General features: G+C 33.7%; 1 protein-coding gene across 6 annotated transcripts in view; it reads right to left on the minus strand.

Annotated features, from left to right (window-relative positions):
- Positions 1-10163: 10163 nt before the first annotated feature.
- The window catches only part of LOC127873294 (thioredoxin domain-containing protein 16-like), a 107676-nt gene continuing 99506 nt past the window's right edge, over positions 10164-18333 (minus strand). For all 6 annotated transcript variants that reach the window (XM_052417088.1, XM_052417085.1, XM_052417084.1 and 3 more), the window contains exon 21: positions 10164-13390. In XM_052417088.1, the coding sequence (XP_052273048.1) occupies positions 13158-13390 (233 nt within the window). In that variant the 3' untranslated portion in view covers positions 10164-13157. The remainder of the gene's footprint in view (positions 13391-18333) is intronic.

Consider the following 18333-nt stretch of genomic DNA (forward strand, 5'->3'; position numbering starts at 1 on the left):
GGTTGAAACTTTGAAACTAGATTCTACCATTTTAATGCATAACACAACTTAAGCAATATATTTTATCCGGCGATTTTGATTTAAAGTTTATATTTAGCATCGTAAAGTTTAAGCAACTGATTTGTAAAATTAAAAAAAAAAAATTTTCTAAAATGTACAAGAAATCATATGCATGAACTGTATTATTATAAAGTACGATTCCTACTCGGGGAGCGTTTCATTATCCCCTCTGAAGACACCAAGTACTGGTTCTTTCTAGGAAACGGACTCGACAGTGTGCATATCTGCCGATAATACTCGAAAGAGCGGTTGGCAGTAAATAGTTTTTATTATTATTATATTATTTGAAAAAAGAAATACTACGTTTGAATGCAACCTAAATACAACGTTGCAGCAACGTTGGAAAAAAACGTTGAAGCAACGTTGGAAAAAAAAACGTCGGGAAAACTTTCATATAGACCATTGGTACAACCAAACTGCAACGTTCGAATGCAACCTAAATACAACGTTGCAGAAACGTTGGATATCAAAAAACAAATAAGAACTGCGTCAAATGTGCGCTTTATGTGGGTTAAAGTGCGCTTTTAACTTGATACGAAAAAGTATGCTTATGACTGTGTCAAATTGTGCGCTTTTATGTGGGTAAAAACTGCGCTTTTAAGTGCGTTTAATGTGAACTTTTTTAAGTCAGTACTGATAAAAAGCGCACATTAAACACACTTTAGGCGAAGTTTTAACCCACATAAAAGCACACATGTTGGTAAAATGTGCGCTTTTTGGCGAGTTTTTACTGCACTCAAGTGAGTTAAAAAGCACACATTCAACTCACTTATAGCGCAGTTTTAACCCACATAAAAACGCACATTTTACGCACATGAATGGCAGTCCAAAAAGGCACTTTTAAAAGCACACATGTGCGTTTAAGGTGCATCTTTTGCCTGAACAAAGTTGATTCATTGTATGATGTCAAATTTTTAAAATGCAGATATGCAAAAATAAAATGTAGGTTAACTAGTATATTTTAAATAATTACAAGATAAATACATTTTACACTTTAATATAATCCAACATTATTCCATTTGTTAACATACATGATCAATTTAATTTCAATGATGACAATTTGGTAAAAAATACATTATTAAATTATAAATAAACATACTTATAATAGCATACTTTATAATAACAATAATACACCGGAAAAATGTTGACTCATGTTGAACAATCATTATACACAAAGAAATTAATATAATCCGGTTATCTGGTTTTTGAGGCGACGGAGCGCGGCGCTCATTTCCTTTCAACCCATGCCACAGGTCGACGGTCGGTTTTCTTTGCATCTATCTCTGCTCTGTAATGAAGTATTGAATGATATATGCTGATTTGTTAACTTTTCACTTTATCTTAAAACTTTGTTTGATACTAAACTAAGCATTCACAAATACCTCATTATGTTTCAAGGTTATATTTTTATCACACAACCGCGGTCTGAATGACTTGATTTTGGTGGAATAAACTTTTACATTAATATCATGAGTTCAGGTATCCCATTTTAACATCATCTACATTAGAAGGATTTCAAAAGATGTTGTTGAAACAAGGAGGCAAGTTACTGTGGCTTGATTTTTTTTATGGTTCAAAACGAAAGTTTATATTTAACTTTATAATCAGAGGTTATTTTTGTCTGTCTGTGTTAAATTCTCCAAAACTTTTTTATACACAAACATATTTTTTTGTTACTCTAAAATTATAGCAGTAGCATTAAATTATCGCAAGGCTGATTATGTGCTAGAGTCAAATTTGAATTAATTGCATTATGTTTGTTTCAAAATGGATATGGAGGCAATAGGACACTTATTTATTTACATCACCTTTTTCCCTAAAATAAACAAATCATACCAACTATGGCGCAGCGTTTGGCAATCGGGAGACCCTCTCGAATCTCTCTCTTAGGGGGTGGTTGAACCACCCTTCATAGAGCAGTTCACCAGCTGATCAGGTCTGAAAACTACCGGCATGGCCTTTACGCGGCGCGTCTCGGGCATGATCTCATTTGAGATCAGGTCCTGAAAGATATTTTATAATGTTAGTGTTAAATATTGCTGTTATGGTAATCTCGTTGCTATAAAAATTATAAATTTAAATCAAAACAAGTTTGTTTGCTTGTTGTTTTTTGGTTGTTTATTTTTGCAATTTTAATCCCCTGATCACAAGTGACTTAACGCTTTTCATAAATAATTAAACGAAAATACGTTTGGTAGAAAATACTGTTTGAAAATGTACCATGATACGTGGTCTCATTTGGCTGTGTGGACTGTCGGAAGTGTGACACCTTTAAAATGCAATAACCTGTATAGTTTTACCTCTCAACAAATCCAGCTTTTCTTGGTCAAGGACAGGGCACGGTTTTCCCACTCCTGTTCTCCTCAAGTTGGCCTGCTCGTGCAGGGTAAAACCTGGTATTAAAGTCAATACATCAGGTAGTCTCCCTTTTGCTCCCTTTTTAGCAGGCGATGATGCACATTCTTTCCAAAGGATCTTCCGATCAATGTAAATTTCACCTTGTGGTTTAACCTTCAAATTCAAAATATAAAAGTTCTCATTTAATATGGGGGAAAAAAACTGTTCATTAATGAACATTAATAGGTATAAACAACATTTAAGATGACAATTACCATAAAATACATCCATAATAATTCAAATGGTGTTGTTTTTCCTAAAAATTGCATTACATTTACTCATCCATTTACATTTTCCAGTGACAATACATAAATATGATAATGATCATAATTAATTCAATAAACTAAATAAAAAAGGGATGCAGAAATGAAAATACAAACCTTTTACAACTGTTCTTCAGTATTCCAAAAATACAGGCAGTTGCTGATCTAGACCATATCACTTTAACCATCCACTTTGAATCTCCTTTGCAACAAACTTATTGTTGATTTACACACTGTAGTAAATACTGATTGTTTTCATCACACAATACTTCATGCTGAAAGTATTTCAAGACATTTTACACTAGAATGATAAGTCATTATGATGCTCAATAAAAAATACCTAAAATTTAACTCAAAGTAAGTTGCTGTAACCAGCTTGTCTTCAAATAGATGGTGCCTGAACCAATCAAAAGTCTATCAACACCCCTTTGTTAGGCCCTAGAAGGAGCACTGATAGGGATTAATGCTTATTATGCACCATACTGTGTCAGCCAGCTTAATCTGGGAAATATCCACTGATAAGGAAGTCATTTCAACACCAAAATATTTATTGAATAATACACAGCACCCTTGCATATTATATTTAATTGTGAATATTTTAATATAACATGCTAAATGGTGTTAGCAAATAATAGTAATATAATAAATATTATTTTAATTGCCTTTTAAAATGTATGTTAATAGTCAATGTGGTAGACATTAATGGTATTGGGGTATAAATATCAGTATAAGAAAGTTCAAATACATATTTTTTTTATGTAGAGGAAATATAATTGATACTATCCAGCCCACATAATATTTTTTACAATTTCAATAGTTTTAATTAGTTACCCACAGCCTGATTTAGGTGGACATTTTTAGAAATGTTTGAGATTAAAACGAAAGCAATGTTATATACTTGAATTTGTATTATAAAGTATATTAACATTAAACAGGTTCATATGCACAACCAGTAACCGCTTTGAATTCAAACTTCACCTGATATTATAACAGGTTACTGAGGTATATGTCTATGTTTATTCATTTGATGCAAATAAATTGTTAGAGCCTGCAACAATTTTGTTTCTTGTTCAATTTCTGTACAACAAAACGGCTGTTAAAGACGCACTTTTTAAGAAGTGTGCTAAACATGTGTCTTTTTAGATAAATCCTTTTAAAACAGATCATATGATAAAAACGCACTTATGAAATAAAAGACTAACTTATGCTTATAAAAGACGCACATCAAAAAAGAAAAACACACTTTTGTGAGAAAAAACCCACATCCGTAAATCTTAAAACACACTTCTTAGATAAAAGACGCACTTCTTTGATAAATGACGCACTTCTTAGATAAAAAACACACATTCTGCTCACACCTACACTCAAAAGCGCACTTACATAAGAAGAAAACACACAAAAACAAACTGTTTCACTTAAATAACGCATTTGGAAAGAAAAAACGCACAAAATGCGCACTTAAATGCACTTCTGAACACTGAAACACATATATTAACAAAAAAAACACAGAATTAACGCACTTTTAAGTGCGCTAAATGTGTGTTTTGGTAAAAAGTGAGTTTTAAATTGACAAGAGAATACACTTCATTTATCCCATAGGCTGATTTGAGCATACGACCAGAACATTGGAAACATGTCCGCGTCTTTGTAACATTGTTTTACTGCGTGTTCAGCATGAAACAATTTAATCTCTAATGAAAAGGCTTAATAGATAGCACAGTTTTACATTCAATCTCGACATCAATACAGTTTGTGCGTGCACCTTTTATTTTCAGAGGATTGTCAGCGCGAGAACGTCTGTACTTAAAGGGTATGTTCTCATATTTAGTACTAACTTTCATATTCCTGTCAACATGTTAACATGTAAAAGTATAAAGAGCAGTATAAGGGAGGCCTCACTTAGTGCATTGCATTTCAACCCGCGAGGTATCAGGGTCAGTTCGCGGTTAGTGTGCGTGTGAATGTCAGAGTTTATATACAGGTCATCGCTGCGTCTTCACGACTACCTTATGTGCTGACCGGAGTTCGCGGCCAGTAAAATAATCGTTATATAATAAAGACGCTATAGCGTGAACTAGCTGAACTGGAATTTTCTTTCGACCAGAAAGATGTTAAATGAAGATACCCAGCGTTATAATTATGGTATGTCAATAATAGATTTTTAATGTGTTTTCAACAATACCATGATAAATATTATTTTTAATTAATTTTACAAGAATTATTCCACCATATTGATTAATGTATTAAACATGAGCGCGATGATTCTCGATACTGTTAATAATCGAATCAAATAGCAATGCCCGACAAACCACTAAAACAGGTTTGTTCGAAGAACGCGCGTATAAATATTTAAAATATGTACGGATACTTCGCGTGTGGCCGGTTGACTCATCTGTTTTAATTTCACTTCCATTCTTCTTTTGGTTTTCTGTTTTGTATCTATAGGTTTATGACCAGCAATATGTCATAATGTAAAATAAGCCGCGAAAACTCCGCGTAACATCCCGTACTGCGTGTGATGCAGCTAAGAACTGCACAGAAAGACATTCGCTATCGTTGATCTCATTCATTGAACTCTTTACCTTTCATAAACTCCAACCACAATCAACGCCGTATTCATTTTTTTTAAAGATATTTCATGTTATACTCTAAATAGATACATTTATATATTCAAGATGCATTGTATTCTGAGATACATTATTACGTCGAAATCTTTCTTTATTAATAGAATGTTACGAAAATCTGTTAAGTGTATTTCTTTAATAATAATGTTGCTTCACTTTGAGTTCAGTACAAATATTTTAATTTTCGTTCGAATGATAAAATGCTATAATTATTCTATGTAGCACGCCATTGTCTTATATAAGAGCAGTTAATTAAGTAGCGTTTTTGTGCAATTAGCTTTGAAAGAAAATAACCAAGCAGAACATATTAAAGTTTATAAACTTGTATTTTAATTTCTAATTGTATTGAAATATTTACCGACATGATTTTCTCGAAATTTCAAAGTTGACCATATGCTTTGGTGAAGATAATGTGCATGATGTCTCCGTCTTGTTCATCCATAACAAGAATCAACTTGATACATTTGCTACTGTCGACTTCATTTTTGTGTATTTCATTATTTCTAGTCTACAAATGCGCAGTGAGTACCGATGGATCACGGCTGTATGTAACCAACCGTAGTAACCACAAGCTCCTGACCCTGTCTGTGGATGGGACTGTCCTGTCATCCTTGGAAGATCCTGCACTTCTTAACCCTATAGGTGTACACGTGTCAGAGGCAGGACAGCTGCTGGTATGTGGGGAGGGATCAAACAACCTAGTCCAGGTTGATAGCGAGCGAGGAATGGTGACCCTGGCTTCCGAAGAGAATGGTCTGCATTATCCATACTCTGTTTACTACAGTGAACGAACTAGTAGGCTGATTGTTGCACAAAATAGTAAAAACATTCTAGTAATAAAGACCAAATGAGTTAGGTTTATAATGTTGTCCACGAAATAACTTTGGCTGTGTACAGGAAGTGTTCTAATAATGTAAGTTTTTCTATAATTTAATAATGTTAATATTCAAAGTCATCATGTAATTATCCTGATGCCAAATTATTTATATTGTCTGTTTACAATTTACTTGTTTGTTAAACCTTATAACATTATGTGATTTTACTCCTATATTGTCACAGGTTTATTGCAGAAATATTGTAGCATAGTATCTTAATACTAAATGTGTTTATTATATTGGAAAGAAATGTATCGACACAAGAAATAATAATAATAGTAATAATAGTTTTTACTGTGTTTCACACAATATTAACATAACAAATGTGACGTATGTGGAAGATAAATAATTGTAACTGTAAAAATAATAACATAAGAAATAATAACATTGTAAACATATATCCTCTTGAGGTTCTGTTATTATAGTTGCATCTAGTTCCAGACATAATTGTATATATATATGCCATCCATGGTTTATTAATGGTCGGTTATTAATGTTATTCGTATTACGTCTTTGTGCGAGTAGATCAATAAAATAATTTTTGGCATGCATTTAAAGAGGGACCTCAGAGCTGATTCATGTACAATAAGCGACAGTTCACGCTGTTTTCTTGTCCTTTTACATGAATTAAAATATTAAATTGAGGCATCCGTGCTTTGAAATGTTGTTGATATAAACTAGTTAGAAAGCAAACTGAAATCCGCCTTCTAGTTGGTGCTCTTAAAACACATCGTTTAGTGAGACTAAGGTGTATAAAAATATTAACAGTACATTCAAAAGAATTAAAACTACTTGAGCTGCGTCATGCAAAAATAGGTATTATGCCAAATGCGGTAATAGGAGCTACTGCCTAGCCTGCGCATTTACACAGTCTGGTCAGGAGCTACCCTGTCCGCTCATGAAACTGCAAAATGTTGCATACCTTTATAGTTGCATTTTGTCACATATGGCATTAGAACCATTTTTGCATGACACTGGAAACTTATTCAAATAAATAGGTTAAAAGAAACCAAATCATTAACACAAAATATCTCAATAAAACATTCAAATACTACATGTATATTTAAAAGATGTCACTAACCAACATACTTTTTGTGCAAATTTGAACACAAAACACGCTCTCTCATTGTAAAAAAATAGTTGAGGGACATGGACTGTTTGAAAATAAATTTAACTATATGAATATACAGGTAATAGTGTGCTTTAGTATGAGTATAGTTGTATAGACGTTACAATTGGATTAAAAGTACTTGTGTAAAGTTGATATTGTTGAGTGTATTTTATCAGTATTCAGTACAGAATGAGCAAGAATTTACTATGACACTATACAGGACCATTAACTGTGGGGGACATTGTTGTAATTATCCAGAGTATGACAAAAATGTATACACATGTATATAAAACTGATTGTAAATGTTCGATCTGAAAATGCGTAGTTTTACAAATTTATCTTTTTAGCTTCGATTGAGCAACTTATTTAGTATTAAATAACAAGACTTTGAAGAAAACATAAACTAAACTCTAGGGCAGGTAGAAAATCGAAAAGTATCTCACATGACAACATCAGTCATCTTTAGCGTTGGTACAAACCTTTGCCGACAGACCTGGACAGACATGAAGAACGCCCGCCACATATTAGAGATAACAAGGCTTTGTCAAGCAATATGGCCCTACCGGTGAAACTCGACCATTGTCAGATTATTTTTTTAATTTGTTGCCATAGCAACCAGAATTTTTGACGTAGGAAAAAAATGAAATGACGTGCAAAATCTCCATATTGCAATCTATCAATGTTTCAAGTTTCATGAAAAAATATGAAGAACTTTTAAAGTTATCGCAGGGTCCAGAAAAGTGTGACAGACTGACTGACTGACACACAGAGCGCAAACCATAACTAGTCACCTCCGGTTTCACCGGTAGGGGACAATAAACCCCATGGGCTTCATACCTAGCTTTCTTGTGTAACTGTTGTTTTAATTATGAGAGCCACTGAAACTTGTTAAAACTATAGGAGTTTAATATACTGTTGGGCCTGAAATACCCGCTTTGTAAGAAGGCCTTGGGAGTGCAGTTTTAAGAACTGGTTTACAAACATTACAAACAATGAAAGCTTCCTATCGATGAAGTTTCATCTTGATAAATAATGTTATACAAAAGACACGACCTGGACAAAAAATCATTATGACAATTAACAAGGGCAATAAATATGCAGTTACCAAATCAGTTATGTTTCCTGTGTACTGCACTTCCCTTCAATTTGATCTGTCAATCTATGCAATTTTAATTTTATACCTTGTATGCCCCAGATAGAGTTGAAATGATGTAAATTAACAAAGGGCAATAAATCTTAAATTATGGAAGCAATAGTTATGACTATTGTGCACATTGTATCCCCTTACTGAGATATAGGTACATATTAAGTTACAAGTTGTACATCTTATAGTTTTCAAGAGAAGCTACAGACATAATTTTAGTTTTGACCGCAGTAACTCAAAAAATAAGGCAGCAATATTAATGGCTCTTGTTAATGGCACTATCCCCTAATGAAACCTGATGTACCTGATGTTTTAAATTGAAACCTTTTTAGTTTTGGAAGCATGCAACAGATAAAATTTACATAAAAAGAAAAAAGAAAGGTATGGAAGCAAGAGTATTTTCTCTTTAGCACCTTAGTACATTCACTCAGGGAAACTTTTTAACCTGTTAGGTTTCAATTTTATTCTTTTTACAGTTTTTAAGAAATATTCTGGGCACAATTTAAAAACAAACTAGAAATAAGTAACAAACACTGATTTCAACAAAACCCAAATTCAGACACAGACATACAAAATGTTTAAAGCCACAGTCGAAAAAAGGCAAATGGCCACAATACAGTCAGTCCTAGTCTTAGCCAAAAATTACTCTCTTTATGAGTATATACATATTTCATTCAACTATAAACGTTTTAAAAAGATCAGACCATTCATGAAAGATTTGGTACTATATTTATTTCTAGTGGAAAAAAGGGCCATAATTCTGTCAAAACTTGTTAAAGCAAACATTCCTTTTTTAGTCTTCTTTCCATGAAGGTCATTCAACTATAAAACTCGAGGAGAATCTACCCAGTGGTTCAAGAAGAATACAAAACTGTAGGATATATAGAATAGTTGAAACCTGAAGCAGCAATATACTTGTTTAATGGTAATATACACAGTAAAATCATTCAATTTTCGAAGTAAAGTTGTTAAAGAAGAGTAAAAAACATAAGCTTCTTGACACACCTAAGTGTGTACGGAAAGATCAGTGCAATTTTTAATTCGCCCACTAGGTGGGGGCATGAAAATAAACACACATAAAATATGGAAACCTCAGTTATATTAAACCCTACGAGATTCATGAGACATTATTTAAGAAATATATCCTAACCTATACAATGTTTCTGTCCATTTAAGAGTAGAGCTTCCATGCAAGATAAAATAAAAGCTTTGTTGTTTGTAGTTTACTAGTTATGATATTAAATGTAAGTTACTGTTATTTATTTGTTTCATTTTTTCAAAACTAAAACCTAACATAGGTAACTGTCGTGGTAGAGGCTTTTTAAGACACAGTAGATAAGCTTATCTCACTTACCCAGTTTCAATATACCAACAGTATAAACAGTTTTCTGCTGAAATAAGTCATTGAAATTTTGGTGGTCTATGGATGGGAACGTCCTGCTTGGAGCAATAGATTTGTCTGAGTAAAAAATTTATGTCACGCTTGTTCCTCTCCAAACCAGGTGTATAAATGTTCCTGTGAGGAAATTAGGCCAGTGTGCATTGGCTGCATACTATGCGGAGTGTAAAAAGACGACTTATATCCCAGTGATCAGGCGGTTAAGGTGAAAGCCAACAGAAGATTCACACATCATAGCAGACTATAAACCCGACCTTTGACCTTTTTTTAAACATAATTTAAGAAATAAACATTCTTAACACTTTTATTTTCCACGCTTACTTTGTATTTTCCAAACATATTTATATAGAAAGCAAAACAAGTGCAAACAAATACCAAATAAGTGTAAAATATTCATTCGCCATTAATGTGTATTTTTGGCAAGAAACCAAAATAGTGTAGATCTTATTAATTGTTGGTACAAAGTATCTAAAACTGTTAAGTTGTCTTTTTTTCTCATCTACAGCCTGCTCTTTGTTGTAAAATACAAGAGAAGAAACAAGATTATAGCTTGCAAAGGACAATTATAAAAAACAGTAATAAAAGTATAATCAAATAAGTAACTGAAATGGAATGTTTTGTAATGTAAGCATTGATGAAAGCTTAAAATAATTATACACAGAAGATCTTAATTAAATTTAACGTCTAAAATTGACTGTTCATCAAAAATCTCTCATAAAAGGGTCTGATCAAGTAAACAGTTCTTAGCAAACGTTATAACATATATACAGTATATCTGTAACATGGTCAAAAAATGTACTACATTTCATGTAAAAACCATTCCATGCTAGGATAATAACACATATTTCACTACTTGTGACAGTATAAGTTTTTATCTTAATTTAGTCCCAGTTTAGAAAGTTGCAATATTGCCATATTTTCAAACATTTCAATATAAACGATTTGATAATAAGCTATTTTGAAAAACAAACATAGCAAAACATTTTTTTTCTAAGATTTTTTTCTACAAGAGTATATACATTCCAATATAAACAATTTGATAATAAGCTATTTTGAAAAACAAACATAGCAAAAAAAAATGTTCTACGATTTTTTCCTCAAGAGTATATAGAGTACACTTTTTTCTAAGATTTTTTCTACAAGAGTATATAAACGGATTAAAATGCAAAAAAAACTGACGTAAATTTGACATAACATAATGAGCAAAATATAATAATATAAAGCTAAGAAAAATTGAGCCGATAACCAAGTCCCAGTAACGTAAGGCATTTAAGCATTACAAGGAACATGGAATAACCTTAATGTATACAGCAAATGAATAGCCACAAATAATGGCTGCCTTTTTACTATCTGTTCTGTCTGAGCAATATCTTGAAAAGCGCCATGATTAGTCTTTGTGACCTGGTTTTTGGTTGCACGTTACCCAAATTTGCTGGCCTATTATTTGGACAAAATATTACCAAGATATACATCCTGACCAAGTTTCATCAGGATTGAGTCACAAATGTGACCTCTAGATCGGTAAAAACTTTGCCTGAGATTTGTTTGATCTTGACATTTCAACCAAACTCATATTCAACCCAGATATTGTCAGTATAAACGTTTTGATAAAGTTTATCAAGCTTGAGTCATAACTGTAACTTCTAGAGTGGTAACAAGGTTTTTCTCAGATTCGTCACGGTGACCTATTTTTGTTAACGCACCTGACCCAGCTTAGAACTTGGCCTAAATACAAGAGAAGAAACAAGATTATAGCTTACAAAGGACAATTATAAAGAACAGTAATAAAAGTATAATCAAATAAGTAACTGTAATGGAATGTTTTGTAATGTAAGCATTGATGAAAACTTAAATTAATTATACACAGAAGATCTTAATTAAATTTAACGTCTAAAATTGACTGTTCATCAAAAATCTCTCATAAAAGGGTCTGATCAAGTAAACAGTTCTTAGCAAAAGTTATAACATATATACAGTATATCTGTAACATGGTCAAAAAATGTACTACATTTCATGTAAAAACCATGTCATGCTAGGATAATAACACATATTTCACTACTTGTGACAGTATAAGTTTTTATCTTAATTTAGTACCAGTTGAGAAAGTTGCAATATTGTGATATTTTCAAACGTTTCAATATAAACAATTTGCTAATAAGCTATTTTAAAAAACAAACATAGCAAAACTTTTTTTTTCTAAGATTTTTTCTACAAGAGTATATAAACGGATTAAAATGCAAAAAAACTGACGTAAATTTGACACAACATAATGAGCAAAATATAATAATATAAAGCTAAGAAAAAATTGAGCTGATAACCAAGTCCCAGTAACGTAAAAGGCATTAAAGCATTACAAGGAACATGGAATAACCTTATTGTAAACAGCAAATTAATAGCCACAAATAATGGCTGCCTTTTTACTATCTGTTCTGTCTGAGCAATATCTTGAAAAGCGCCATGATTAGTCTTTGTGACCTGGTTTTTGGTTGCACGTTACCCAAATTTGCTGGCCTATTATTTGGACAAAATATTACCAAGATATACATCCTGACCAAGTTTCATCAGGATTGAGTCACAAATGTGACCTCTAGATCGGTAAAAACTTTGCCTAATATTTGTTTAATCTTGAAACCTAGTTTATGGACACATGAACCAAACTCATATTCAACCCAGATATTGTCAGTATAAACGTTTTGAATAAGTTTATCAAGCTTGAGTCATAACTGTAGCTTCTAGAGTGGTAACAAGGTTTTTCTCAGATTCGTCACGGTGACCCAGCTTAGAACTTGGCCTAGATATTGTCAAAATAAACCTTCTAAGATTCGTCAAGTCTGGACAAAAAATGTTACCTGTAGAGTGGTAACGAGCTAAAATATGAAGACAGACGAAACACAAGACAGTCGCAAGACGAAGGGAGACCAGACTAGCTCACCAGGAGCACATCATGCTCAGGTTAGCAAAAATAGCAAAATAGATTAATATATGGATTGAGATGAAAATGAGGCATCATTCATTACAACTTACCAGTACATTAAATTGTCAGTTATCTCAATTAAAGAAGAACAAAAGAGATTTCTAAAACTAAATAAAGCAATATGTATCCAAATGTGGAATCATCAAACTCAATTTTATTCACCAATAAAAAACCCAACAGAATATGCAATTCAATTTATATATTAATGACATTAAAATGAAACACTTTTTAGCCACAATAAGCTTTCAGATAACTGACACCAAGCTGCAGGAATAACATGAAAGCATGGCGATGTTTTCATGAGAACAAATTACAATTCATCATGCGCATCTTTTGGCGGCTGTTTCTTAATTTCATTATTGTTCTCATCCACGCCAGGGGGCTTGCCCTTGGGGCCACGTTCCTCATGTTTGTGAGTGGTCCTACCAGGTGCCTGGTGGTACAGTCGGGAATTTTGAAGGTCAAACAGGTCGCGGCGAGTATCAGAATCCTCACTATCCTCCATGGGGCGTTCCTTAAGCTTTTCCTCAAACATGTCAGGAGCTGAAAAAGTAACATATAACTGGTGTATATCTGTTGACAACATTGGTTTCTATATGGCTGAGAAAATTAATAAGTAACAAGAGGGCCAAGATGGCCCTATCTAGCTCACCTGAGAGGAGTCGGTTCATTTAATCTTTACCAAACGTCAAACGTGACCTAGATATTGTCCAGACAAACATCCTGGTCAAGTTTTATCATTATTTAACCAAAACTCTGGCGTATGGAGTGTTTTTCTTTCTGTAAGATTTTACCTGGTGACCTATAGACAATCCCAGAAATCGATACCTCCCTGATTACACGCCCCTAAATACTCGTGCGCCTCCAAAACGGTACTGAAGAAAACTAAGGGACATATATGTTTGTATAGGTCTCTGAACAAAACAAGAAGGCAAAACGATTTTTTCGAATATATTTGAAGATTTAAAAAGTCTCTATTATCGATCAGATAATCAAATAATCGTTCGTGTTTTTTTAAGATAAGGTATTACGTAATTAGTAGAAATAAGGTTTGTCTGCATTCATTTAAGAGTACCGGTAATAAAACTGCATGAACAGGGACCTTTTTGTAAAGGTCCCTGGCAAGAATAAGGTCTTGATTGTCATTTAACATGTTATTTAAAGGCGACACGTGATATGTTATCTTAATAACCGTATATACACATGTGCAGACATGTGGTGTCACGGGCAAACCCATAAACGCTTTTAATCCATAACTTGGGACATCGCCTCCCATTTAGCGGATTCGTTCGCTCTTTTATCGCCAATGTGTTTTTTCAAGACCTTAATCTTACTGAAATTAATCATCCGTTATAAACGAAGCAAAATCACTTATTTTTTTCGTTTTTGTATTTTTTTATCGTAAATTTAGACTATATTACGAAAATTAAATAAAGACCCAAGTTGAGGAAATCTACAGAACACAATTGGAACTATTCAAGTTTATTTAAGGCTCCATATTTTTCATGTTGAACATGTTTATCGTGAATTTAGATGTTATTCAATTTATAAGAAATAATACCGGCTTAAACAAAGGCAGATATCTACCTTTCAATACAATTTTCTACCATGGTCTGAAATCTTTCAAAATTTCGCCAATTAATATTTTCTGCACTATTTACGCTAAGATCACAACGTTTTCTTCAGACTTTAAATATTTCTATAAACTTTATAATTTTCATTGAATAATTGTATTTCATAAAGGAATCATTAAATTTTACACAAAGACATTACTGAGAGGTATGCTTTAAAAAAGAAACTTGTCATTAAACATTACGTGTTGTCACTGAATATTGTTGCAGAGACACATATTTTATAAATCTATCGTGTATATTTTTTATTTAACTTATATTGATTAACGATGTGTAACAAATCGACACTTGGTTTCATGTTACAATTGTTTTCAATCCTACTGTGCGAAGTCACTAAGTACTGTTTATTGGAATAAAGCAGGTGTACATTATGATTACGCTGTAATCTGCCAAATTCTTCAGTACCGTTTTCAGTAGCGGGTTACGTAATAGCCAATATGGCGGCGGTCATTTAATTGATTCTGGGATTGTCTATATTTTGAGTTGACCCCCCCTTACCAAACATCAAACTTTGCTTACAAAAATAAATATTTTGACCAAGATTTATAAAATCTGAAACAAAATTGTGACCTCTAGAGTGTTTACAAGGATTTTGAATAATATAATGAAAAATTTTGACAATCTAAGGGCAATAATAATGGCATTAATTATGTGAATTTGCTCATTATCAAACTTGACTGAGATCTTTCAGCAACTTTCATAAAGAATGCTTGAGAAGTGTGAATGCTAGAGTGGACAAAGACCAATTCTAAAACCTCACCTGAGCAATCAGGTGAGCTAAAAAGTGTGTTTCATCTGATCTGAGCCATTTTCCAACTTGTCCGAGAAATCAATAAAACAAATGTATTGACTAAGTTTCACAATGATTAGGCAAAAAAAATGAGACTTCTATGGTGTTCGATCACAAGGTTTCTCTCTAGTCACATAAAGAAAACTGCCCCCAGCCACCCCTGGCGGCCATGTTTTTTGCTTGATCGGGACCATTTGCGAACTCATCTGAGACATATATAAAACCAATCATTTCACAAAGTTTCATGATGATTGGGCAAAAAAAGTGACTTCTAGAGTGTTCACAAGCTTTTTTTTACTATATTAATATAAGAAAACTGCCCCCCCCCCCCTCGGCAGCCATGTTATTAAACTAAAGTCTCGTATCAAGGAAACAAATGTTCTGACCAAATTTCATGAAAATTGGGCCAAAAATGGGACTTCTAGAGTGTTCACATGTTTTTTCTATATCCATATAGAGAAAAATGCCCCGCCCACTGGCGGCCATGTTTTTCACCGATCTGGGCCATTTTCTATCTCGTCCGAGATATCAATAAAACCAAGCTTTTGTCCAACTTTCATGATGATTGGGCATAAATTGTGACTTCTAGTGCGTATACAAGGTTTCTCTATAGCCAAATAAGGAAAACTGCCCCGCCCACTGGCGGCCATGTTTTTCAACGGACCACACCAACTTTTAAACTCAATAAATATATCATTAAGACAAACATTTTGACAAACTTACATTAAGATTGGGCATGAAATGTGACTTCTACAGTGTTTACAAGGTTTTTCTTTTTTTTGACATAGTGACCGATTTTTTGACCCAGCATGACCCAGGTTCCAACTCCATCGAGATATCATTGGGACAAATCTTCTGACCAAGTTTCATGAAGATCGGACAAAAAATGTGGCCTCTAGAGTGTTTACAAGGTATCTCTATAGCCAAATAAGGGAAACTGCCCTGCCCACTGGCGGCCATGTTTTTCAACAGACCAGAACAACTATTGGACTCAACCAACATATCATTAAGACAAATATTTTGACAAAGTTTCATGAAGATTGGGCATGAAATGTGACTCCTACAGTGTTTACAAAGTTTTTCTTTTTTTTGACCTAGTAACCTAGTTTTGGACCCGGCATGACCCAGTTTCGAACTCGACCGAGATATCATTGGGACAAAGCTTCTGACCAAGTTTCATGAAGATCGGAAAAGAAATGTGCCCTCTAGAAAATACACTGTATTATTATGAAAACATTAATAGTCAAAGGGGAATAACTACTGTAAACTTAAATGCAATATTGAGAAGAGTTGTCTCGCATGTTACATGACCTTAATTCATGATTGTTTACATTCCTTTTTACTATATAGATATAAGGAAAACTGCCCGTCCCCCTGGCAACAATGTTTTTCAACGCACCGTAACCATTTTCGAACTCAACTCTCATATCAAGTAAACAAATGTTCTGACCAAATTTCATGAAAATTGGGCCAAAAATGTGACTTGTAGAAGTGTTCACATGTTTTCACTTTATACATTTTGGGAAAAATGCCCCGCCCACTGGCGGCCATGTTTTTTCACCGATCTGGACCATTTTCGAACTCATCCGAGAAATCAATAAAACAAATGTTTTGACCAACTTTCATGGTGATTGGGCAAAAATTGTGACTTCTAGAGTGTTTACAAGGTTTCTCTATAGCCAAATTAGGAAAACTGCCCCGCCCACTGGCGGCCATGTGTTTCAACGGACCGGAACCACTTTTGAACTCAATCAACATATCATTAAGACAAACATTTTGACAAAGTTACATGAAGATTGGGCATGAAATGTGACTTCTACAGTGTTTTAATAGTTTTTTCCTTTTTTGACCTAGTGACCTATTTTTTGACCCGGCATGACCCAGTTTCGAACATGACCGAGATTTCATTGGGACGAAGCTTCTGACCAATTTTCATGAAGATCGGACAATAAATGTGGCTTCTAGAGTGTTTACGAACAAATGTGGACGGACGGACGGACAATTGACGGACAAAGACCGGTCACAAAAGCTCACCTTAGCAATCAGGTGAGCTAAAAACTAAAACTTGGTGGTAAAATCAAATAATTTACACTAGGTTGTAAAATCAAATCAATTTCCTTCAATCCGTTGGTTAAACAACCTTCAAACAAGAGCACCGCTAATCTTTTTTTCTTTTTAAAGGTGAAGGGACCTATCTTAATACTTCAATCAAAAGGGGGGAGGGGTGGGTTGGAGAGGGGTGTTTAGTGTGGGTGTGTGGTCATTTATTACATTATCGTTCAAAAATGAAAAAAAAAGATTTCATTATTTATTTTTGGTGGTGGGGGGGGGGGGGGGAATTCTTGGGTGGGATGGTTGGACAGTCTTTCAAAAAAAATTTTTTTTGGGGGGGGGTGGAGCTGAGAGGGAGGGGGCTATAGTGTGGGGTGGGGTCATTTATTAGATGATAATTCAAAAATAAGAAAAAAAAGGAAACATTTTTTTTTAGTTGGGGGGGATTCTGGGGTGGAGCATGGAGGATGGTTTGGGTGGAGTCTATTGTGGTTTGTCAGGTAAGTGTTTGTAAGTATGAATCAAATCTGATTGTAAATAAAGAAGCTAAGGCAATTTTAGCAAAATTTAATACTTTGACCTTGAGAGTCAAGGTCATTCAAAGGTCAAGGTCAAAGTCAACTTGCCAGGTACAGTACCTTCATGATAGTAAGAAAGTATTTGAAGTTTGAAAGCAATAGCCTTGATACTTTAAAAGTAAAGTGATCTTAACACAAAATTTAACCAAATATTCAAAGTTAAAAAAGGGCCATAATTTTGTCAAAATGCCAGTCAGAGTAACATAACTTTGCCTGTACAGTCCTCTTATGATAGTTAGCTAGTGTTCCAGGTGTGAAAGCAAAAGCTATGATACTTTAGGAGTAAAGTGGACCCAACCACAAAACTTAACAGAATTTTCAATTTTCTAAGTATAAAAGGGGCCATAATTCTGTCAAAATGCCAGTCAGAGTTACATAACTTTGCCTTCACAGTCCTCTTATGATTGTAAGTAAGTGTTGCAAGTATGAAAGCAA

The sequence above is a fragment of the Dreissena polymorpha genome, chromosome 3, assembly GCF_020536995.1.
Source record: "Dreissena polymorpha isolate Duluth1 chromosome 3, UMN_Dpol_1.0, whole genome shotgun sequence".
Taxonomy (NCBI): domain Eukaryota; kingdom Metazoa; phylum Mollusca; class Bivalvia; order Myida; family Dreissenidae; genus Dreissena; species Dreissena polymorpha.